At 43.6% G+C, this 23,288-nt stretch overlaps 2 protein-coding genes and 1 pseudogene across 2 annotated transcripts in view; all 3 read left to right on the forward strand.

The window, feature by feature from the left end:
• Positions 1-2,808: 2,808 nt before the first annotated feature.
• On the forward strand, positions 2,809-3,495 carry LOC132438899 (large ribosomal subunit protein uL6 pseudogene; annotated as a pseudogene).
• Positions 3,496-11,293: 7,798 nt separating this feature from the next.
• On the forward strand, positions 11,294-11,671 carry LOC138414277 (collagen alpha-1(I) chain-like). The gene has a single exon (XM_069541390.1). It carries the CDS (start codon positions 11,294-11,296, stop codon positions 11,669-11,671), a length of 378 nt encoding a protein of 125 aa, XP_069397491.1.
• An 838-nt stretch (positions 11,672-12,509) lies between these two features.
• Positions 12,510-23,288, forward strand: part of USP42 (ubiquitin specific peptidase 42) — a 33,930-nt gene continuing 23,151 nt past the window's right edge. The window contains exons 1-3 of the mRNA XM_060032444.1: positions 12,510-12,766; positions 15,009-15,258; positions 17,347-17,547. Of these exons, the coding sequence (XP_059888427.1) occupies positions 15,018-15,258; positions 17,347-17,547 (442 nt within the window). The 5' untranslated portion in view covers positions 12,510-12,766; positions 15,009-15,017. The remainder of the gene's footprint in view (positions 12,767-15,008; positions 15,259-17,346; positions 17,548-23,288) is intronic.

Consider the following 23,288-nt stretch of genomic DNA (forward strand, 5'->3'; position numbering starts at 1 on the left):
ATAAATAGAAACATGATACATATAAAGATGCAATATTAAACATACAGGTAACCAAAAAGGAACCCCTAATGGCCAATAAACATAGGAAAAGATACAAACATTTCACTAGTTACAGGTAAGTGTAAGTTAAACAATGAAATATCATTTCAAACTATCATTTGCAAAAATTGGAGTTTTTGATACCGAGAGTTGGTGAGGATATGGAGAAAAGGAACCATCATACATCGCTAAAGAGCTATTTAGGGATATTGAGTGAAGCTGAAATGGTGCATACCCAATATCCAGTAGTTAATTCCCCTCTTGGGGACTTCCCTGGTGGTCCAGTGGCTAAGACTCCATGCTCCCAATGCAGGGGGCCTGGGTTCGATCCCTGGTTGGGGAACTAGATCCCACGTGCCGCAACTAAGACCCAGCACAGCCAAATAAATAATAAATAAATTTTAAAATATATTCTAAAGATAATAATTCCCCTCTTGGTTCCCTTTAGACACCCCTATCTGTGCCTAAGGATATGTGTATAAAGGTACTTATTGCAACATTGTTTGTAACAACAAATACAAAAATAGCCTAATAGCCATCAGTAGGGAAATAAACATATATGCAAACAAACATTATAGAAAAGCTAGAATGAATCAACTGGATATACTTGTCTTATCATGGACATTTAAAACAACACAGTGGGGAATTCCTTGGCAGTCCAGTGGTTAGGACTCTGCGATTTCACTGCCAAGGGCATGGGTTCAATCCTTGGTCAGGGAACTAAGATCCTGCAAGTCATGCAGTGTGGCCAAAAATAAATAAATAAATTAATTAATTAATTAAAACACAGTGAAAGTTGCAGAAGCCTTATTTTATATGTATAATAATGTTTACTGAGAACTGTGTCAGCCTCATGCACACAGTTCTATGTGCTTTTACAAATATTAACTCATATATATACAAATATTAACTCACATATATCATATATGTGTAACTGAATCATTTTGCTGTACAGCAGAAATTAACACACACTGTAAATCAACTATACTTCGATAAAATAAAACAAAATTTTTAAAGGCCATTTCACTGTTCTGACAAGCCGGCTGCTTCAGGAAGGTAGGGGACATGGTAAGACCAGAGAATTTCATGAGCATAGATCCATTGCTGCACTTCACTTGCTGGAAAGTGAGTTCCTTGATCAGAAGCTGTGTAGAATACCATTTCAGTGGATAAAGCATTCTGTAAGTCCAGATGGTAGTTTTGGCAGAATAATTGCATGCAGGGAAGGCAAATCTCTACCCAGAATAAGTGTCTAGTCCAGTAAGAACAAAATACTGCCCCTTCCATGATGGAAGTGGTCTGATATAATCGACCTGCCACCAGGTAGCTGGCTGATTACCCCGAGGGAATGGTGCTATATTGGGGGTTCAGTGTTGGTCCCGGCTGATGGCTGATTGGGCCCTCAGCAGTGGCTGTAGTCTTGGTGAGTGGAAGCCCATGTTGCTGAGCCCACCCATAACCTCCATTCCTGCCACCATGGTCACTTTGCCCATTGGGTGATTACAGGGGCAACTGGGGGAAAAGGCTGACTGGTATCCACAGAATGGTTCATCTTATTGACTTGATTATTAAAATCCTTTGCTGAGGGACTTCCCTGGAGGTCCAGTTGTTAGGACACCACTCTTCCACTGCAGGGGGCGAGGGTTCAATCCCTGGTCAGAGAACTAAGATCCCACATGCCACACAGTGCGGCCTTATTAAAAAAAAAAAATCCTTTGGTGAGTATTCACTTGGGATGAAAATATCTTCACCTTTTTCACCCATCCAGGGACGTGTATCCACATATCTCTTCCCCAGACTTCCCTGTCATCAATCATAGACTTGCATTCCTTCCAAGTCCCTGACCGTACAACCAAACCATTGGCCACATCCCATGAATCGGTATATAATCACATCTGGCCACTTCTCACAAGCAAAATGAATAACCAGATACATTGCTCAAAGTTCTGCTCAGTGGGAGGATTCCCCTTCACCATGTCCTTCAGGGATGTCCCAGAGAGGGGCCGTGGTGCTACAGCTGCCCACTTGTGGGTGGTGCCTGTATACTGTGCAGAAGCATCTGGAAACCAGGCCCAAGTCTTCCCTTCCTTTGTATATGCTCTGATCATAGGCAACTCTCCATAAGGCCATACTCGTAGGCGTGGAGAGAGAGGGTATTGTAGCAGGAGTGGGAACCGTGAACATTTGAGCCACTTCTTCATGTAAATTATGTGTGCCTTCAGGGTCTGCCTGGGCGTCATTTCACTTCCATTTGGTGATGCAGTGCTTCTGCGCATGCCCAACTTTATGGCTTGTTGGGTCAAAGAACACCCAGTTCATGATAAACCATTCAGGTAAATAAGATGTAGGATCTTACTTCCCTGACCAGGTATTGAACCCACGCCCCCTGCACTGGAAGCACGGAGTCTTAACCACTGGACCACTGGATCCTTGGGAAGTCCCAAGGATCTCTTCTTTCAAGGCAGACACAGAGCTTCCACGTCAGTTAAAATCAAATCTGTAAAAGCTCATACTTTTCTTTCCCCTCTTTGTCCAGTGACATTAGAAGTCACCAGTCAATCTCATTATACTTGTTAATTTAACAAAATGTTTTAAGGTATCATATACAAGGTCACCCAGATCCTTGCTTCTTATAAGTGTTTGATTAAGAGTATCCAGTGGTGATATTTTCTGTATCTCTTTTGCCACATCACACCGTGTACTATGAGGATTCTCTGTACCTCTAGAAATAGAGTCACTGCTCTTTGCCACATCTATTTCGAGGTGAGAATGAAGACCATTCTCAGCAATCAGACTGTAGACATTCCAGAAAATGTCGACATTACTCTGAAGGGACGCACACTTATTGTGAAGGGCCCCAGAGGCACCCAGCAGAGGGACTTCAATCACATCAGTGGAGAACTCGGTCTCCTTGGAAAGAAAAAGAAGAGGCTCCGGGTTGACACATGATGGGAGAAAAGAAAGGAACTGGTGACTGTTCGTACTATCTGTAGTCATGTACAGAACGTGATCAAGGGTGTTACCCTGGGCTTCAGTTACAAGATGAGTTCTGCGTATGCTCATTTACCCATCAATGTTGTTATTCAGGAAAATTGTTCTCTTGTAGAAATCCAAGATTTTGGGAGTGAAAAATACATCTGCAGGGTTCAGATGAGGCCAGGTGTTGCTTGTTCAGTATCTCAAGCCCGGAAAGATGAGTTGATTCTTGAAGGAAACGACATTGAACTTGTGTCAAATTCAGCTGCCTTGATTCAGCAAAAGCCACAACAGTTAAAAACAAGGGTATCAGAACATTTTTGGGTGGTATCTATGTTTCTGAAAAAAGAACAGTTCAACAGGTTGTTGAATAAGTTCTGAGTGATCCAGCTACAGAAACTGCAAGAGGCCAGACTCATATGTGCTATTTTTAAAATGAATACAATCTCTTTGGACTTGGGCAATTTTTCTTAAACTGATTATCCTTTCCAACTATTTGGCCAGTAAGCAGTTAAGTAAATTCTAGTGTGGTAAGAACAATAACAGAAGGAATGAGTGTTTTTTTTTTTTTTTTAGTAAGACTTAATGGGAGAAGTGGCTTGAAGGAATAGCAAGGGTATTTCAGGCAAGAGGAGCATGGGTACTGGTGACAGGCAACACTGTGGTTGTTCAGTATTGGATGAAGAACTTTGAGAGATGTCCTGAAGGTACCTGTAATTTTGCAGAGGCACGAACTTGAATATTTGTGAGGCAAGTGCCTGAGTCACAGTAACTTTGTGTGAAAAAGCAGCTGAGAAGTGATACAGTCTTAGTAAGACTTTGGAAAATTAGAAGATGAAGTTAATTTATATTCATGATAAACATGGTTCCTGTGGCCCAAGGTTCTCTGTTTTACCCTAATTTCAGCCATTTACTCCTATGTCCTAGGCCTTGATATCTAAAAAAAACCTTATAACCCTTCCATAATCTCTTCATTCCATGTGTCATGCTTCAGGTACGCTACCATCCTAGACTATCTTAACTCAATAGGATTGCCTGGAAACCTCTTCCTTGATAGAAACTCCAACCTTATGATTTCTCAGGCAAAACATAACATTCAAGTTTGATTTCTCTTACATACTATGTGTCTAGTCTATCAGAAAAATCTGTGGGCTTTCCTTCAAAGTAAGGTATAGTCAAGGAATAAGCAAGAAAAAATAAAACCTATTTGGAACATAAAAAAAAAGATAGGAAAAAGAAATAGTCACTAGTCTTTCAACCGAATTTAATTAGAGAGCCAATTCCAGAAAGCCCGGAGCCAACTCAGAAAACTCACCCTTAAGTTTCCTCTCCTCTAGAACAACTCCTGGTATCAAAATCTGTGTAGTCAGTGTTCTCCAGAGAAAAAGAACGAATGGGATGTGTGAAGAGGGGGAAGTGGCGGGAGGGAGTGGGGGTGATGGTAGGATGAATTGGGAGATTGGGATTGACATATATACACTAATATGTATAAAATAGATAACTAATAAGAACCTGCTGTATAAAAAAATAAATAAAATAAAATTCAAAACAAAATTTAAAAAAAAGAAATTGTCTCATGCAATTATGGAGGCTGGCAACTTCAAACTTTGCAGAGTTCACTGGTATGCTGGAGACCTAGGGAAGAAATGATGTTTTGATGCGTCTGAAGGTTCAAGTCAATCTTTTTGCTCTATTCAGGCCTTCGACTGTTTGGCTGAGGCCCACTTAGATTATGGAGGGCCAGCCGCTTTATTCAAAGTCCACTGATTTAAATGTTAATCTCACCCCAAAACACTCTCATAGAAACATCTAGAATAATGTTTGACCAACTATCTGGGCACCATGGCCCAGGCAAGTTGACGCATAAGACAAGTGAGACACTGAGATAGGAAGGGTGTGGGGCAAAGGAGGGGGTGAGGAAGCACATCAGATTTCAGGACTAGAGGAAACCTGCCTGAAGAGGCCTCTTTTGAGCTGTCACTTGAATTATAAGAAGGCATCATCAGTATTAGGATCCGGGAGCTGTCCCGAGAGAGAAAGAAAGTACAAACACCCTGGGGTAGGAATGAATTTAGTACGTTTCAAAGAAAGAAGGAGACCAGGAGAAAGAAACAGGAGTGGCAAGAGAACCGGTTACCTGTTGTGATGGGTCAGCCTTTCTACTGCACTTAGAAGAAAATTCAGAGTCCTCTGTAAGGCCCACGGGGCCTTTCAAGAGCTACCCCAGCCTTCCTTTTCAGTCTTCAGTCGTGCCACTCTCACGGCAGCCTATGGGACCAGGCCGATGAGCAAGACCCATGACTTACGCATTCATGAGGGAGGGACAGAGCAGAGATTGTTCTCAAGGTCACAGTTTCTGGAGCAGGGACAGGGTCACACAAGAAGTAGGACGGAAATCTCAGTAACTGAACAATTGGCGATTGGCTGCATAGATGGCCTTCGCCCACCTCCTCCACCTATATTGCATGGACAGTATAGCTTTTTCTTCATGGTGAGGCGAAGAGGAACTCTCTAAAGAGATGGAAATTTCTTTGTGGCAGGGGTGGGGATCGCAGAGTGGGGGCTGGCATCCGGGAGGAAGGCTCCCTCTTTTGGGCAGTGTAGGCGTGCATCTGTGTACATCTAGGTGTGTGTGTCTGTGTGTATGCACAAATGCCTACCCAGTCTCTCCTTTACCTCCCCCATCACTAAGCCCCCCAATGTGAAGCCTTCCCACCAATATCCACATGGACTTCAAAGTCACCTCTCAGTTATGGGGGAGAGATCAGTAACCTCAGAGGATGTCCCTCCTAGCTACCTTTATCAATCATCCTGTTACATAAATGATTATGGTTGCCCAACAGGAGGTAAGTGCTATAAACCTTAATAGAATCAGTGGTATGGCCATACATGTTTGGAAGTAATGAGATGGGGAGAGGTAGAAATTTCTCATCTATAAGGTGGGGAGTTAGAAGATACTCTCTCAATTGCATGGACCAGTAAACAGATATTTATATTATAGAAGATAACTAAAAAGGTGCTTAGTATAATGTGTACAATGGTTGACTGGTTACCAGTCAACCATTGTGATGTCATCAGGATTATAACCTCACTTAATAGGGTCCTGGCAACCGTGGAATGGCAAGTCCCAAATGAATAGCGACTTCTTTTGGGTGAGCATATCTATTCCGCCTTTCCTCTTTACTTTCCCAAATAAGGTGATCTTACTCCCTTAGCCAAAAAGGATCCCTGTGGGTGCTTTAAGTCCCCATCTGTCTGCATTAACTTGGACTCTGTATCCAGTAGCCTGGAAATACCTGAGTATTGCTCTTTGTAACCCAGTGTATGGCTCCCCGAGTAAATTAAATGGTCAGAGGTCTCTTTGGGAAGGATTTGGAAAATCACTGCTGTGTACATTTGCTGTGGATCCGGCTTCTCTTTTACTGAATGGGTGTTTTGGATCTGAGAACTGGCTCAGGTGGGGAAGCTGGGAAGGAGATTGTGACTTTCCACTGGGTCAGCTGACTTCAGTCTTCTGCAATCCAGATTTTTATATATATATATATATATATATATATATACACACACACACACACATATATGTATTTGATTACATATATTATGCTTTGTTGACCGCCTGTCTATCTAGTCCCATGTCCTATCAGCCATCTCCATGGATCCCTGCAAGTCAGGTGCCCCTATCTGTCATTCTGACCCTGCTTCCCTCTACAGCAATCATGCCCACATTGCTTTGAATGGGTAAGTGCTGCCACCCAGCCTCTGTCACTCCAGGATCCCATTACTAGAGAGCCCAGTTCTGTAACAGCATCCCCTATGGTCGGCCCTGGCCTACACATCCCACTGGGCGTCACCGAGTTTCTCAGCAAAGCTGGTGGTGCCCCCACCTCTCATGGCCTCGGTAAACAGAGTGTCCTCAGGGTCTTCTTATGAAATATATTCCGCTAGGAGCATCCGTTCTAACAGGTTCACTTCCCTGAGCCTGTTGAGCTCTTCCTTCATCTACCATGGAAGTCATATTATCTTGACTTCACTTAATGTGTCTCACTTCTCTTGCCAAGTACCATCCATATGGTGTATCAGAAGCAGTCCACTCAGGGCCCTTGACAAAGTGTTAGACCTATATTATGGGAGAGCGAGCCCACATCTACAAACCCTTCCTTAACCCCACTCCCGCCCCTTGATGAGGCTTATTTAAAGTTCCTGCTAGTATATATTAGCATGGTCCTGCAAGCTCATTCCATTCCTCCCTTAGCAAGCCTGCAACACTTCCCCAGGTAGGCCATACTGAGGCCTAATTTTATTTTATTTAAAAATTTTATTTATTTATTTAGGCTGTGCCGCAGGGCATGTAGGATCTCAGTTCCCCAACCAGGGATTGAACCCGCTCCCCCTGCGTTGGAAGCTTAGAGTCTTAACTACAGGACCACCAGGGAAGTCCCTGAGGCCTAATTTTAGTGATTGGTCTAGCGGCTACGGGGCAGATCCTGGAAAATGCATTGTCTTGTAGGGTACCTGCCTCATTTGAAGCTTCTGCATAGTCTTCAGATTGGAGGGTGGGAGTTGGCCACTTCTACAGGCCCCAAAGGTTCAGAGGAGTCTGAAGTTCTACCACTGTTTGGTTCTCATCCCTAGTTCCTTCTCAGAGCCCAGACCATGGTGTTGGGGATTGACCATGGCTGAGGAGTTGACCATTTCTAAAGATCAGCTCATTTTAAGTGAGCCTGAGCCTGGTCCTCGGAACGAACGGTCTGCTGTCTGACTGCAGGTGATGGTTACAACAGGCTCCTAAGCAGGTCCACGGGCTTTGCTGTATATTGATGACGGATTGACCAGAGGCAGTCATTTTCCCTCTTTAAAGCATCAGTGACCACCTAATTTCAGTTTAAAAAATTACTATTTCCCCCACATCCTCAATCACCAGAGAGATTGCCTAAGCCAATGCAGCCCCATCTACCTCTCTCCCACCCAGCTCCCCCAAGGTGAGGGTTATCACACAGCTGTCAGCATCCCAGCTACCACTTGAAATCCTATCCTTAGACTCTGCTTCTTAGGACCATTCCCGGTACCGACTCTCTAAGCTGGACCACGGAGAAGCAGGGCTTGAGACAGAATTCAGATGCATAGGATACATCGAGGGAGTTTTAAAGGGAATGAAGGGAGGGAGAGGGCAGGGAAGAGTTAGGCAAGGATGTCGTCTCAGTGGGAGATGAGCTTCCTTCTGATTCCATTGGCTCTGGAATGTAAACCGCATCGCAAGACTGGTCACTAATCGAGGCAAGGTCTTTCTGAACCCTTGCGTTGGGGAGCCATTGGTATAGACTGAAAGGGGGGAGGGTAGGTGGGCTTAGCCTCCCCAGAAGGCAGCTCCCCACCAGCCAAGAACAGTTGTCAGAAGGGGGCAGCTGTGGGTTATTAGCGACTAACATACATAACAGCTGGGAAGGGAATTCATGAGTCAGCCAGCAAAGCGGATCTAGATGGGGCATTAACAGAGCCCACCACCGGCTCCCTCATTATCTGGAGGGCCTTGAAAAATCTAATTTATTCCTCTTTGACACCTTCTGCTCTTTGATCGTGTGATCACCTGGCTTGGGAGGTGGCGCACTTGGCGTCAGTTTACCTCTCGCCTAAAGACAGTTTTGGTCAAGGCAACTGGCTAAGTAATTAGCATAGGTCCCACAGCTTGTAAGAACAGAGGCAGAGTGAAATCTTCTCCCAACAGCGTTCACTTTGGTTTCCTCTGGTCTGGAGGAAAACGAATTTCTGGGGCAAAAGCCAAAGACCCAGCTGTTTGAAGGCAGGGACTTCCTAATGTCCTTTGTTAACTACTCTATTTATGTCATGAGTTTGCACTGAAGTGGCCCCAAAATTCTTTAGAGGAAAAGGGCCTCTATGTTTGCTTTCAAAGCACGGAGGAAGGAGCAGAGGGCTGTGTAACAACCCCTCCCCTCCAAAAAATTCTGTTCTGGAGAGAATGCCAAGGGATTTTTTTTTTTTTTTAAATCTCTTTTCCTACTCTACTGTATTAAGACGTTAATTGCAGGGGCAGTTTGTCAATAGGATATGAAATGGAAACTGATATTAGAAGCCAAACTTCTCATGTGACTTCCAAAGGAAGCATTTTGAAATAACCACAAAGCTCAGGTGACTGTTAGGCATTTGACTCTTTAATTCCTTCTTATTCTGTATTTAATCACCTGCAAGTCATTTGGAAAAGGCAAGCAAATTACTGGATCCATCCCTATGGCTATTCTGTTCTTCCAAGTCTCTTATTAGTGTTGCCAGGACCGTGCAGGTGAAATTTCATAACCATTCTTCATCAGGAAGTAAATTGTGGTGTTAATCCCAAAAGTGGGTACTGAATTTTGGAGGTTTGGAATTCACCTTTTCCTTTTTGGTTTTCTCAGACAACTTCAGTGTTCTGCTCCAAACGCACAACAGCTATTTCATCACTTCAGTGATTTCTTTCCATAATAGTGAAATTAGCACTACTTTAAAAGACATAGGGGGAGCAATAAGATTCCGATGGCGGCTTCATGGAAGAACAGACACAGGCAGGATTTCTATAAGCAGAAGCAGGAGTGGGGTGTTTGTAGGAAAAAGGAGGTTATGGCTGGGACACAAAAGAGGAGAGAGAACTGTAGGCCTTCAATGCCAGGTAAAGGAGATGAGACTTTTCCGTGGGCCAAGAAAGTAGCTAAAAGCTCTTCGGAGGGGACCCACATCTGACCTGTGTCTTTGAAAGATCATCCTGGCCACAGCGTGGAAGCTGAAAGAGAGTGGAGTGACGGTAAGGAGACTGTGGGAAGGCGAGGGGCGAGACTAGGAAGGTTGCCCCGGGAGGGCGGGGATTACAGCCCGTGGGTAGGTCGGGTGGGTGTGACCTGGTGTAAGGGGTTAGGTCAGGAAAGGAGAGAGAAGAGAGACAGAGGGAGGACTCGGTCAGTGCGGGAGAGTGCCACGTCCCTAATCAAAGCAGGGAACCCCACAGAGAGGAGCAGGGTCGTGGTGGAGGGGAGATGCCACGATCAATCAATTCGTTTTCTGCTCGACCTCGCGGTGGAGACATCCAATAAGCGGCTGGAAATATGGATCTGGCCCTCTGGAGCAAGAGCCGGTCTTGCTCCGGAAGTATGGTCTGGCCCTCCGTTGCAAGAGCAATACTCGGATCTGAGATGAGATCTTGACGGGATAGGCGGGGGTCTGCCTTTTCTGGAGCCGGGTTTCTCCGCTTCCAGTAACAGTTGTCGAAGTCTGATGGCGCGCTGGAGCACCGCTGGGTCCGGTGTTCTTCAAGTCCGGGTCTCTAGGCCGAGGGGCGTCTCCCGGAGCCGTGTCCATTTGGGGGGGCCAGGTGTCCCGCGTGGGCCGTGCACCCGCGCGGGCCGGACTGAGCGCACACGCCGCAGGGCTGTCTCGGCCCTCCCGTCGCGGCCGCCGAGGGCCGCGCGGTCGGCTCCAGCCGGCCGCTGGGGAAAGACCTCACCCGCCCGCGCCGTACAGCTCGGCTCCACCAATCAGCGCGCTCCTTCCGCGGCCGACCAGCGCTCCAGTGACGCGCGGGCCAGCCTGCGCCCGCGGCGCTTTGGCGATGGCCCCTCCCGCGCTAGCCCGGCTACTTAGCTGCGCGCTGCGCCTCTTGTGCGACGGCCCCTGGGCGGCGGCGCGTGCGGACGCGGCCTTGGCGCGCCCCCTGGCGGCCCGGCGGGGCGCTGCGGGCGCGGCGCTGACCCGGAGGCGGCGGCGGCGGTGCCCGGATGGAGGCACGTCATTGTCCCCCGCCGGGCGGCTGGGCTGTGTGCGGCGGCGGCGGCGGCGGCGGCGGCGGCGGCGGCGGCGGCCGCCGAGGGGGATGGAGCGAGCGCCGAGCCGGGTCAGGTAAGCTCCCGCCTCTTTCCTGCCCGCCGCTGGCCGGCGTGGGGCCCGCGGAGCGCCCCGCTCGCCTCGGCCGCAGCTGCCCTGGCCGCCCCTCTGCCGGCGCGGCCCGCCGGGGGCTGGCGCGGCCCCTCGCCCGCCGCCCCCTCCGCAGCGGCGGGCCGCCCGGGACCCCGCCGCGCCGGTGGCAGTGCCGCCACCGCCGGCCGGGCCTGGCCGCTGGGGAGGGGGCGGCGGCCGCAACGGCCGCGGCGGCCGGGCTCCCAGATCGCCGGGCTGCGCGGGGAGGCCGGACCCCCCTGGTTGCCCATGGACACTGCCCTCCCACCCCCACCCGGCCCAGCCCGCCCCTCTCGGCCCGGGGGTTGGGCCCGGCTGGCTGCTCCGGGGCGGCCAGGCCCGCATGGGTCTGCCCGGGGTGGGCGTGTGCCGGCCGCTGAGCCGCCCGGAGTCCCCGGGCCGCCCACCGCCCCCCGCGTGGCTGCCACCTCCCGCCCCTCGGAGCCCCGGGCTCGCCTCCCTGCCCCCACTGCGCCCCCCAAAGAGACAAACTTTCCCACCCGGGCGTCCCGCCGGCCCGCCCGCCGCGCCGGTCCGTCCTCGCGGGGCCGTCCACCTGGCTAGTCCACCGGGTGTCCGAGTTCCCCACGCCTGCCGCCGGGCGGAGCGGGCACCCTCGGGAGGAGAGGAGGGGCCGGCCGGCCCGGCGTCGCGTCCCCCAAAGCGCGTGTGCCCTGGTCCTGTTCTTTATCTTCGGGGCAGGAAGACCCAAGTTACCTGAGGCGGGGGCGTGGGGGGGGGAAAGGGCGGTCAGTTTCAGATGTTTGAGATGAAGATTTGATGGGACAGAAGTTTTACCATCTAGGACTTTAACCTCGCTGTAATGAATGCAATTGAGATTACTTTTGTGGAATAGCTCTTTTATATTACGGGAGGCCTTAGGGCTTACTTGTTTATGGGAAAACACGTTGGTTATTTAAAGTAAATACACTCAAATAACAGTAAAACTGGTTGAAAAACTAGTTAGCCCCTAAAACAGCAGTATTTTAGGTTCTTGTACGTTTTAGTGGAGTCTCAAATTTTAACTTGTACATTTGAAACATAATTCTCCTCTTCTGATTGTATTATTCATTCAAAGTGTATCGGTGTTGTGAATAATCGGTTTCACTTATTTGTATCTAGGGTCAGTTTCACTTCTTTTCTGTATCATTGAATTAAGTCTACAGAGTTTTTTTTGTAAAAGTTTAAAGCAAAGTGATTTGTTTCCTTACAAATAAGTAAAATCCAGGTTGTCTTTTTAAAGCTTGTGAGTTTTCAAATGGAAATGCAACAAGAATGTGGGTTACATTGTTTATTAAGAAGTACAGGTATAACAGTTTCTTTTTGCATGTATTTATATTTTTACCACAATGTATGTGGAGTGCCATAATGTTCAAATAGCCATATGCTTATTCTTTTAAAAATGAAAAAGAATAATGTATTCTAGCATTTGGTCACCACAAGGGAGAAATACCATATAAGGGACAGCATTTTAAGACTTTCAAGTAAAACATTGTAATTAAAGCAGGTACACTTAATGGAAACAATTGAGAAGTCACTTTGTCTCATTCCTCCACACACATCCAACCTTGATTTTTGTACTCAATTTTTTTCAAACATGCTTTTGTAACTTTTTGTTTGTCTATCATCAGGAGGTGTTGAGAGAAATTTAAACTTTTCATTGAAGTAGTTGCTTAAAAGTCCTGAGATTTATTTCAGTAATGTTTAGAAGCTTTACTGAGAGTAAAGAACATGTAACATCTGAATCCTGAGCCCTATGCAACATTGTTTGGCTTCCAGAAAGGTTTTCTCCAGCTTAATACCTGATGGTTTCAGGGTAAGAAGTCATTGGCTGAATATGCATCTGAAGGAGAATGGATGTTGTTGGTTTTCCCAAATTATAATGCTATGTGGTTATCAATGACTCCGTTGTATGTTTTCCTTGGGTTTTTTTCTTAATTAAAGAGTTGTTCCCCCCCACCCCGCGATCCCCCCAAAGGCAACTGGGGCAAGTAAAATGGTTTTATTTAGTCATTTGTTAATGATTGTCCTGAAGGGATGTTTATCCCAGAAAATCAAGGTTTTTGCTATTTAGCATTACTGTAAATAAGGCTGGCTTAATCGTCACTGTTTTGGCTTTCTTCTTCCTTTTCCTCCTCCTCTGCTTCTTTTCCCCTTGTTGTCTTATTCTTGCCTCCACGCTGTTTTGTAATTTCTTTTGACTGTCAGATGAGGAAAGTATAAACTTTATTTGGCTAATATGGCTCAGGCTTTCTTCCTGAATAAAGGTCCTGTGTTTTACCTAGATTGACTTAAAATTTCAGTTCAGTTTTTCTTTTTGTTAAGATCTAATTAACATCTTCTTCTCTATTTCTACGTAAGATTCCAAAAATATTTAAGTTTGTACTTTTTTGGGGGGTGATAATCTTAATTTAAATCTTTAATTTAAAATCACAACAGAATTGAGGCTTTTAAACAAACCTTATTGTGAGTAGACAGTGCATCGTAACATTTGTTGAAGTGTCACGTACATGGGTAATTATTTTACTGTGCTGAATATTTTTTAAAACAAGTTTTAAAGGCTATTCCTACTTCAGAATTTTTAAGGATTAAATGAGATACTTTATATAAAACAGTCAGCGAAAATTGGTGCTAGGAGCAAACACTGGTTACGTCCTGTCTTCACAACTGATTCATTTGTTCAACACATGTGTGGAGAGCTTTCCTTGTGCCAGGTCAGGGCATGTAAACAAGAACATGATGGAGAGCCGCAGGCAGGATGGCTGTGAGCGCTAAGGTGGAAATCTGGAAATCAGCCCGAGGGTGCCCAGGGTGCCACCAGAGCTTCCAGGAGGGGTTCTCAGACTGTCTTGGGGGAGGGGACTATCAAGGAAAGTGTCCCAGAGGAAATGAATTCTAAACGGAGAAGGTGTTCACTGGCTGGAGGTGGAAGGGTGGAGGAAGTTTGGGGAAAGAACAGCATGTGCAGAGCCTGGAGAGAGAAGACAGGACAGGACCAGGGGCACGGAGAGGCTCCTAGGGCGGCCAGTGTCCAGAGTCCGGGTGTCGGGATGCTGGGCCAGAGGCACTCGGGGCCGCCTGGAAGATCGTCTGCAGAGCAGTGGCCTCTGCTAGATTTGGTTGCCGCTAGACAATATGGGAAACGTTCCTAAAGTGCTGTGTTGTGGAGTTTGGTAGAGCCCAGCCGGGAATGTTGGGCTTGGGACCTTTTCCCAGTAGTGACTAGTTTGGGTAATAGTTGCTCCATTTCGTAGACCCAGTGGATTCTGTCCAGTCTCTCATAGGTCATTATGAAAATTAAGTAAGTTAGCGTGTGTTCAGTGGGTGACACAATGCCTAGCACATAGAAAGTGCTTAGTTAGTGGTGGCCCTAAGATTTTAATAGGGTTCAGAGAGAAAATTATAATTAAGTACTTTTATAACATGTATTTGTGTTCCAGTTTGATGTAAGTAATGCCTTATGGACTTCATTTTTAAAAATCATATATGCGAAATAAATGAGCCTCTTCAAAATGTGTTTCAAAAGTGAGACTTCCTGTATTAAAAAAGTAATATATTTCAAACAATGTCATTTTGGACTTTAAGCTTCAAATTAAAGCTAGATTTTCTTTTCATGTAGTTGAGACTTTTCCTTGAGGAATTATATATGAATTGAAAATTGAGCCAAGTGTGTTAGTGCATTTCACATTCCAGGTTTAAGCAAGGGAGAGAAAAAATATAGGTACTTTGTGAATGTATAGAGTTGGAAATTGAGATACCTGATTATAAAACGAAATAGCAGATTTTCAGAGGGCATGGAATAGAATGACAAGATCTAATCAAATACTTCACTGAAGATTTTATAATCAAAAATTGTTGGCATGTTCAGATTAGCACAACAGTAAATATCCCAAGGAAATTATTACAAAGTTAAAAAATAGTGTTGCTTTTGTATTGGGGTGATTTGTTGGAAAATTAACCTAGCCGTTTTTAATTGTTTTCAAAGATCTAATGGTAGAATAAGTAGATTACTCTTCTTACCTTATGAAACAAATGTATGCTTTTCTCATCTTTTACAGAGGTGAACAATGACCACAGGTGACAAAGCTTCAGAATCTTCAGACCCATCAACCTGTCAGAACCAGCCTGGCAGTTCTGAGGCAGTCTCACCTGGAGACATGGAGGCAGGTTCTGCCAGCTGGGGTACTGTGTCTTCATTAAATGATGTTTCAAGTCACGCGCTTTCTTTAGGACCAGTACCTGGTGCTGTAGTTTATTCAAGTTCACCTGTACCTGAAAAATCAAAACCATCACCACCAAAGGATCAAGGTACTACTTTCTAGAAGAATCACTACAAGAAACTCCTGTATAAATGCTGTCAGTGGGTTGGTAGTTTCAGAGAGGGGCTTATTTTGCAAGATACACTGCCACCTGAATGGCCAGCAGAGTTACATTATTTGACAGGCTTCATTTTCCTCTGCTGCTTGTTCATGATTAACATATGTATCATAGCAAGGTAAGATTATTTTTAGTTACTATGAATTTATTTGTAGTTGAATTCCTAATTTTTTGAAGGATAAACTTTGTTTTGGTGAGAATTGAGATGGGCAAGCATTTCATTAACTTGTCCGTTAACTATAGTGCCCTAAGTAAATGTCTACCTTTTAAAAATTTAAAGATTTTTTTTAATGTTTTTAAAAATGGTTGCCTTTTGACAAATGAGCTCCACCCAACTTTGTTTTTGTTTGTTTAGTTTTTGCCAGTTAAAATCGTCTGTAGAAATAAAGCTCTTTGAAAGCGAGCAGATCCTGTAAATGTTACATTATGTATAAAGCCAGGTTAATGTGGTTATATTTGTTAAAACCCATGCTGATAAGTAAGACATTGACACTTTAGTTGGTACTCCTGAGACTTTCGGATTTGGAAGCTTTGAAACCTTAAGAGATTAGTTCCCACACAGAACATTGTTTGGTCTAGAATAATTTGGCTCTCACGTTGTTTTTTGTTTTGAGTCTTCCTAGTGCGTGTGATATTGTGATGTGGAGGTGGGTGGTAGGATTTGCTGAAGGTGTTTTGGGTGACGGGACATTTACATCACAAATCAAACAACGTAACTGAATGTTATACAGAGGGGTTTAAAGATCTTTATAAGCAGGGCATTCCCACAGGACATCCTCTCACAGACTCCAGCCTCCTGTCACCTTGCTGGGGCTCCTCTCTCTTCCTCAGCATTTAGTTTGTATCACCCCACCTGGCCCTTTTGGGGGCCCTTGTCACGCTCTTTGAACATCCATTTCTCCTTTCCTGATTTTGATCTCCCTTCTTCGGGAAGCTGAAGCCTGCCTTTTTGCATGCTTAAACACTCAATATTGCTATTAAAGTAGAGAACCATCTATTGGGCATCTCAATCTTTGGTAGTACTGAGGAACTGCTGAACTTTTGAAAAAACAGTCTTGCTGTGGATGATTTTTGACCTTTCCTAAATAAATTGTTTTTGAGCCTCGCCTGAGTATCATTAGCAATCTGTTTGTAAGTTTTAAAAATAGATAAGAAATTTTTAGACCATGTAGACTATACTTATGAGTATGTATAGTGATGCCTAACAGCCTGTTTCCCTGCTGGTAAATTTGGGATGACATCACTACCAACCTTTAGAATTGAGAGTATCCGACAGCTAGTGAGGACTGAGGAGGTGAGATGATGGTGAGGATGACGTGCTGCTGGGGGTACAGAACATGAGCATCCTCAGCACATATTACAGGGAATCGACTTTCCTGCACTTTTACTGTGTTGTACTTTGTTTATTTTTAAAATTATTTTAATGAAAAATTTTAAGTAGGTGCAGAAGAGAGAATAATTGTAATGAAGTCTCACGTGCCCCTCAGCCAGCTTTGATGTTTATCAGCTCCTGGCCAATTATACCTCCACCCACTTACTCCTCTCCCCACTCCCCATCATTTTAAAGCAAATCCAGGACTTTATACTTCATCTATAAATAGTTCAGTGTGTATATTTAAAGAAATCATGTCTGAAAATTAAAAGCTTTTTATATTAAAAATCCAGTCAATGTGCAGATTTCCCTGGTTGTTGTATAATTTTTTTTAACAGTTGGCTGTTGAAATCAACCTCCAAACAAGGTCTATGCTTTGCATTTGGTGAATATCTTTTAAGTTTTTTTTAATCTGTTATATGCTGCCCCCCGCTTTTTTTGTCCTTGCAGTTTGTTTATCAAAGAAACCAAATCATATAGAGTTTCCCACATTCTGGGCTCTTTCTTTTAAAATGTCCCTTTCTCCCCTGTATTTCTGGTTAGCTGGTCATAAGAATCTTGATCAGATTCAGGTTTGATGTGTTGCTATTTATTCAGCTTCGGAAGTATACAAAGCTTTCTTTTTAAATATTTGTTTATTTTTCTAGCTCTAGGTGATGGCATTGCTCCTCCAGAAAAAATTCTTTTCCCATCTGAGAAGATTTGTCTTAAGTGGCAGCAAACTCATAGAGTAGGAGCTGGGCTCCAGAATTTGGGCAATACCTGTTTTGCCAACGCAGCGCTGCAGTGTTTAACTTATACACCACCACTTGCCAACTACATGCTATCACACGAACACTCCAAGACATGTAAGTGTTCTGTATTATTTTATGTGTATAGTGTTATGGTATGCTAACCTACTTTCATTTTTTTTCTCTGAAATGAAAGTGAAGCTTTAAGCCAAGAATTTGATCATCACTAAGGAGTTGGTTTCTTCTTTTAGAAATCATGGAGGAAGACAAAGATTTACATTCAGGTCGCATAAAAAACATTTTGCACATAATTTGACCTGTAGAATTATTTTAAAAGAAACATATTTTATCAGCATTTGGCATTTCTGAAGCCCCTGCTGGCTTTCTGCACTTGCTAAAAAATGTGACTAAAAAATGTGACATAAATGTCTACTGTCAACAGCTTGGGACAAGCAGGGCTAAGAATCCCACTTCTCCTGGCATCCATCCTGTGTTGAACGCTTGATTCATTTACAGGCTTTAAGCATTAACAGAGAGGAGCCTCTTGTCACTGGTCCTCACCTCCTGGAAATTCATGCAGGACTTTCCCTTTGGTGTGTGAGAGCTCGGTTTTCAACCCAGAGGGCAGGAAGTTAGTTAACACACGTTATGTCTTTAATTAGGTGAGAGCCAACTCCGTGGTCAACTAGTGAAATTCAGAATTTAGAACATACCCGTTTTTTGAGGTTTTGACCTTCTGCATATAGTGTTGTACATACTCTTCACCCTTGATAAGTGAAATCTCCCTGTTCTTTGATCTACATTAATGTGTGTGTGTGTATGTTAGGGTGCTGGTCCTTCATTATTAGGGTGAAAAAAAAGCCCCTTGGTTTCTTTTTGAATAGCCCTTTACTTTTTTGTGTTTTTTTTTGTGGCTTGTGGGATCTTAGTTCCCCCACCAGGGATTTATTTATTTATTTATTTATTTATTTATTTATTTATTTATTTGGCTGTGCCGAGTCTTCATTGCAGCACGCGGGATCTTTGATCTTCATTGCGGCGTGCGGGTTCTTTAGTTGTGGCATGTGGGATCTTTAGTTGAAGCATGCGAACTCTTAGTTGCAGCATGCATGTGGGATCTAGTTCCCTGACCTGGGATCAAACGGGGCCCCCTGCACTGAGAGCGTGGAGCCTTAGCCACTGGACCACCAGGGAAGTCCCCCGACCGGGGATTGAACCTGGGCCCTCGGCAGTGAAGGTGCCAGGTCCTAACCACTGGACCACCAGGGAATTCCCAAATAGTTTTTTACTTAATGGAGAATTTAGACTCACTCTTTTAAAACTTTATTCCCCCAAAGAGCAAAATTATGGTTTTAAAGAATTTGGAAAGTACAGAAAATTTTAAGGTAACCAAAAGAAAATCACCTAGAATCTCACCATCAAGAGGTGTTTCTTATGCCAGGGTTTCAAATTACAGAAGGAAGATTCTGTTTGCCCTCATTTTCTTCCTTTTTAAGTCCATAATTCATTCCCCACAGACAGCTTTCCTATCACTTTTGCACTTAATGAAAGTAGGATGTGGATGAAAACCCAGCACTGGCACCTGGACAGAGAGAGAGAGGGTGGAGACAAAAATGCAGACACTCGGGGTATCCAGAATTAGGTGCCTGTCTTTTATAGGCCATTGGTAGTTTTCTCTTTCACTCTGTTTTCTCAGCTTTATTGAGGTGTTGTTGATAAACAATAAATTGCATGTTTAAAATACACAATTTGATGCATTTTGACATTTGTGTATACCCATGAAACGATCCCCACAGTCTACATCATGGACATACTCATTGCCCCCTAAAGAGTCTCAGTGCTCCTTTGAAATCAGCCCCTCCCGCCCTTTCCTGTCCCTCATCCCCTCCACCCCAGGCAGCCCCTGATACGCTTTCTGTTTGCTACCGATTAGTTTGTATTTTCTAGAATGTCTTCTATGTGGAATTACGCAGTATATATTTTTATATTGCCTGGCTTCTTTCACTCAGCACAGTTATTTCAGCATTATTCCATGTTGTTGCATGTATCAATAGTTAATTTTTATTGCTGAGTAGTATTCCATTGTATGGATAGATGTACCACAGTTTGATTCTCCATTCACCTATTGATGGACATTTGGGTGATTTCCCATTTTGGGCCATCACAAATTAAGCTACTATGAGGACTTCCCTGGTGGCGCAGTGGTTAAGAATCTACCTGCCAATGCAGGGGACACCGGTTCAATCCCTGGTCTGGGAAGATCCCACATGCCACGGAGCAGCTAAGCCTGTGCGTCACAACTACTGAGTCTGCGCTCTAGAGTCCATGAGCCACAACTACCGAGCCCATGTGCTGCAACTGCCAAAGCCCGCGTGCCTAGTGCTCCGCAACAAGAGAAGCCACCACAATGCGAAGCTCATGCACCGCAACGACGAGTAGCCCCCACTCGCCACAACTAGAGAAAGCCTGCACGCAGCAACGAAGACCCAACGCAGCCAAAACACAAAACAAAACAAAACAACAAATTAAGCTACCTTGAAGTCTTTGTAAGGACATGTTTTCATTTCTTGTGGGTAAATATCTAGGAGAGGAATGGCTTGGTCCTATAGTATGTGTGCGCTTAACTTTAAGTTACTTCCAAACTGTCTCCCAAAGGGATTGTGATATTTTACATTTCCACCAGCAGTGAATGAAACTTCCATTTGTTCCCTATCTCCCCTAATACTTGGCGTGGTCAGTCTTTCCAATTTTAGCCACTCTAATAGGTGTGTAGTATAATAGTATCTTACTGTGGTTTTAATTTGCATTTCCATAATGAATAATGATGTTGAACATCTCTCCGTATGGTTCTTTGCCATCTGTGTATTTGCTTTGCTCAGGCGCCTGCTCATATCTTTTGCCTGATTTAAAATTGCGTAGTTTTCTTATCGTTGAGTTTTGAGAGTTCTTTATGTATTCTGGATAGAAGCCCTTTATCAGATATGTAATTTGCAAATGTTTCCCAATCTGGAGAAAATAGTCTCCTCACACTGTCTTTCAAAGAGCATGTTTTTAGTTTTGAAGAATACTACTTCATTATTTTTCCATTGTTATCATCTGTGCTTTAGGTGTTGTATTTAAGAAATCTGCCTAACGAGAGGTTGCAAAGATTTTCCCTTTATTTTTTAGCAGTTTTATACTTTTAGTTTTTATATTTAGGTCAGTGATACATTTTGAGTTAATTTTTATTTGTGGTGTGAAGAATGGATTAAAGTTCATGTTTTTCAATATGGATATCCAGTTGTTCCAGCACTATTTGTTCAAAAGATAGCCCTTTCTCTACTGAATTGTTTTTGTACCTTTGTCAAAAACCAATTGATCAGGGCTTCCCTGGTGGCGCAGTGGTTGGGAGTCCGCCTGCCGATGCAGGGGGTGCGGGTTTGTGCCCCGGTCCGGGAAGATCCCACGTGCCGCGAAGCGGCTAGACCTGTGAGCCATGGCTGCTGGGCCTGCGCGTCGGGAGCCTGTGCTCCGCAACGGGAGAGGCGCAGCAGTGAGAGGCCCGCCTACCGCAAAAAAACAAATCCACTATCTGTCTTGACACCATAGCACAGTGCCTTGTTACTATATATTTAAAAGTTTTGAAGTCAGGTAACTTTTCCAACTTTGTTCTCCTTTTTCAAAGTTGTTTTGGCCATTCTTGGTCCTTTGCATTTCCAAATGAATTTTGAAATCAGTTTGTCAATTTCTACAAAAAAGCTTCCTGAGATTTTGATTAGGATTGTGTTGAATCTGTACATCAGTTTGGGACGAATGACAGCCAAACAGTATTGTCTTCTGACCCACAAACTAGGTATTTATTTAGGTTATCTTCAGTTTTTCTTAGCTGTGTTGCATAGTTTTCAGTATACAAGTACAATTTGTACATTTTTTAATCCGATTTATCCCTAAGTATTTCATATTTTTGAAAGCTATTATAAATGGTAATAGTTTTTGAATTTCGATTTTTGATTGTTCATTGTGAGAATATAGAAATGCAGTTGAACTTTGTTTATTGATCTTGTATCCTACAACTTTGCTCAGCTCCTTAATTCTAGTAGTTTTTTTAATACAATTACTTGATTGATGCCCTTATGATTACTTAGAGGCGTGTTTTTAGTTGCGAGATGATTGGGGATTTTTCGGAAATTGTCCTGTTACTGATTACTACTTTAATTCCATTGTGGTCAGAGAAGATACTTTTATTGTTTGAATCCTTTGAAACTTGAGACTTGTTTTATGCACCAGAACGTGGTCTAGCTTGTTAAATATTCCACGTGTACTTAGTAAGGATGTGTATTCTGCTGGGTTGGTTGGAGTTTCTATAAATGCTGATTATGTTTAGTTACTTGATAATGTTGTTGAGGTTGTCTTTTATGTCCTTTTACTGCTTTTCTGTCTACTTGTTCTATCAAATTTTGAGAGAGGTATGTTGAAATAAAAGAAATTTTTGAATTTGTTTCTTCATTCTGTTCTATCAGCTTTGCTTCATGTATTGTGAAACTCTGTCACTTAAGGTTATTATGACCTCTTGGTGAACTGACCTATTTATAACTTATGAAATGACCCTCTTTATCCCAAATAGTATGCTTTACTCAGAAATCTGCTTTGTCTGAAATAGAGCCACTCCAGTTTTCTTATTAATGTTAGCATGGTATGTCTTTTTCCATCTTTTAACTTTTAACCTATTTGTGTTTATATTTAAAGTGGATTTCTTGTAAACAGCCTATAGTTTGTTCTTGTTTTTTAATCCAGTCTTACAGTCTCTGCCTTTTAAAATATAAATCATTTATATTTAATGAGAGTATTGATATGATTGGTTTTACATTTACCATCTTGCTATTTGTTTCCTAATTGTCCTGTATTCTTTGTTCCCTTTTTCATCGTTTTCTGCTTTCTTTTGGAATGAGTAATTTTATATTTCCTCTCCTTTATTGGCATATTTTCTCTAACTTTGTTTTCTCTTTTTAGTGGTTGCTTTAGGGTTTAGCATACATTTTTAACTTACCATAGCTTGCATTGAGATACTATTACATTTCTTGTGTAGTATAAGGACTTTATGACAGTATACTTTCATGGTCTCTCTCTAGGCATTTGTGCTATTGTTGTCACACGTTTTATTTTTACTTAATTTGTATCCACATAATATATTGTATTATTTTGCTTTAAATAAAATTTAAAAGTTTTAAGTAGTTTGTTAAGGTTTCTTTACCAGTCTTTTATATTTACTTACTCTTTTATCATTTCCACTGCTTTTAATTCCTTTGTGTAGATCCAGACATCCATCTGGTATTTTTTCATATGCCTGGAGGAATTCCCTTAACTTTTCTTGCTGGTGACAAACTGTTTTTTTTGTTTGTTTGGTTGGTTGGTTTTCTTAATAAATTTATTTATTTATTTATTTTTGGCTGCGTTGGGTCTTCATTGCTGGGTGCGGGCTTTAGTTGCGGCGAGCAGGGGCTACTCTTCCTTGTGGTGCACGGGCTTCTCATTGTGATGGCCTCTCTTGTTACGGAGCATGGGCTCTAGGTGCGTGGGCTTCAGTAGTTGTGGCACACAGGCTCAGTAGTTGTGGCTCATGGGCTCTAGAGCGCAGGCTCAGTAGTTGTGGCGCCTGGGCTTAGTTGCTCCACGGCATGTGGGATCTTCCTGTACCAGGGGTCGAACCCGTGTCCCCTGCATTGGCAGGTGGATTCTTAAACACTGCGCCACCAGGGAAGCCCCCAAACTCTGTTTTTTGGGTTTTGTTTTATTTATTTGTTTGTTTTTTATTCTTGGTCTGAAATATTTTTATTTTGCCTTTTTTTGAAGCTAAACTTTATTTTGAGGTAATTTTAGAT

This window comes from Delphinus delphis, chromosome 15 (assembly GCF_949987515.2).
Source record: "Delphinus delphis chromosome 15, mDelDel1.2, whole genome shotgun sequence".
NCBI lineage: Eukaryota > Metazoa > Chordata > Mammalia > Artiodactyla > Delphinidae > Delphinus > Delphinus delphis.

Excerpts from the sequence above, each read along its gene's own strand:
- LOC138414277 (XM_069541390.1), top strand. The coding sequence starts at position 11,294 with ATGGGTCTGCCCGGGGTGGGCGTGTGCCGGCCGCTGAGCCGCCCGGAG.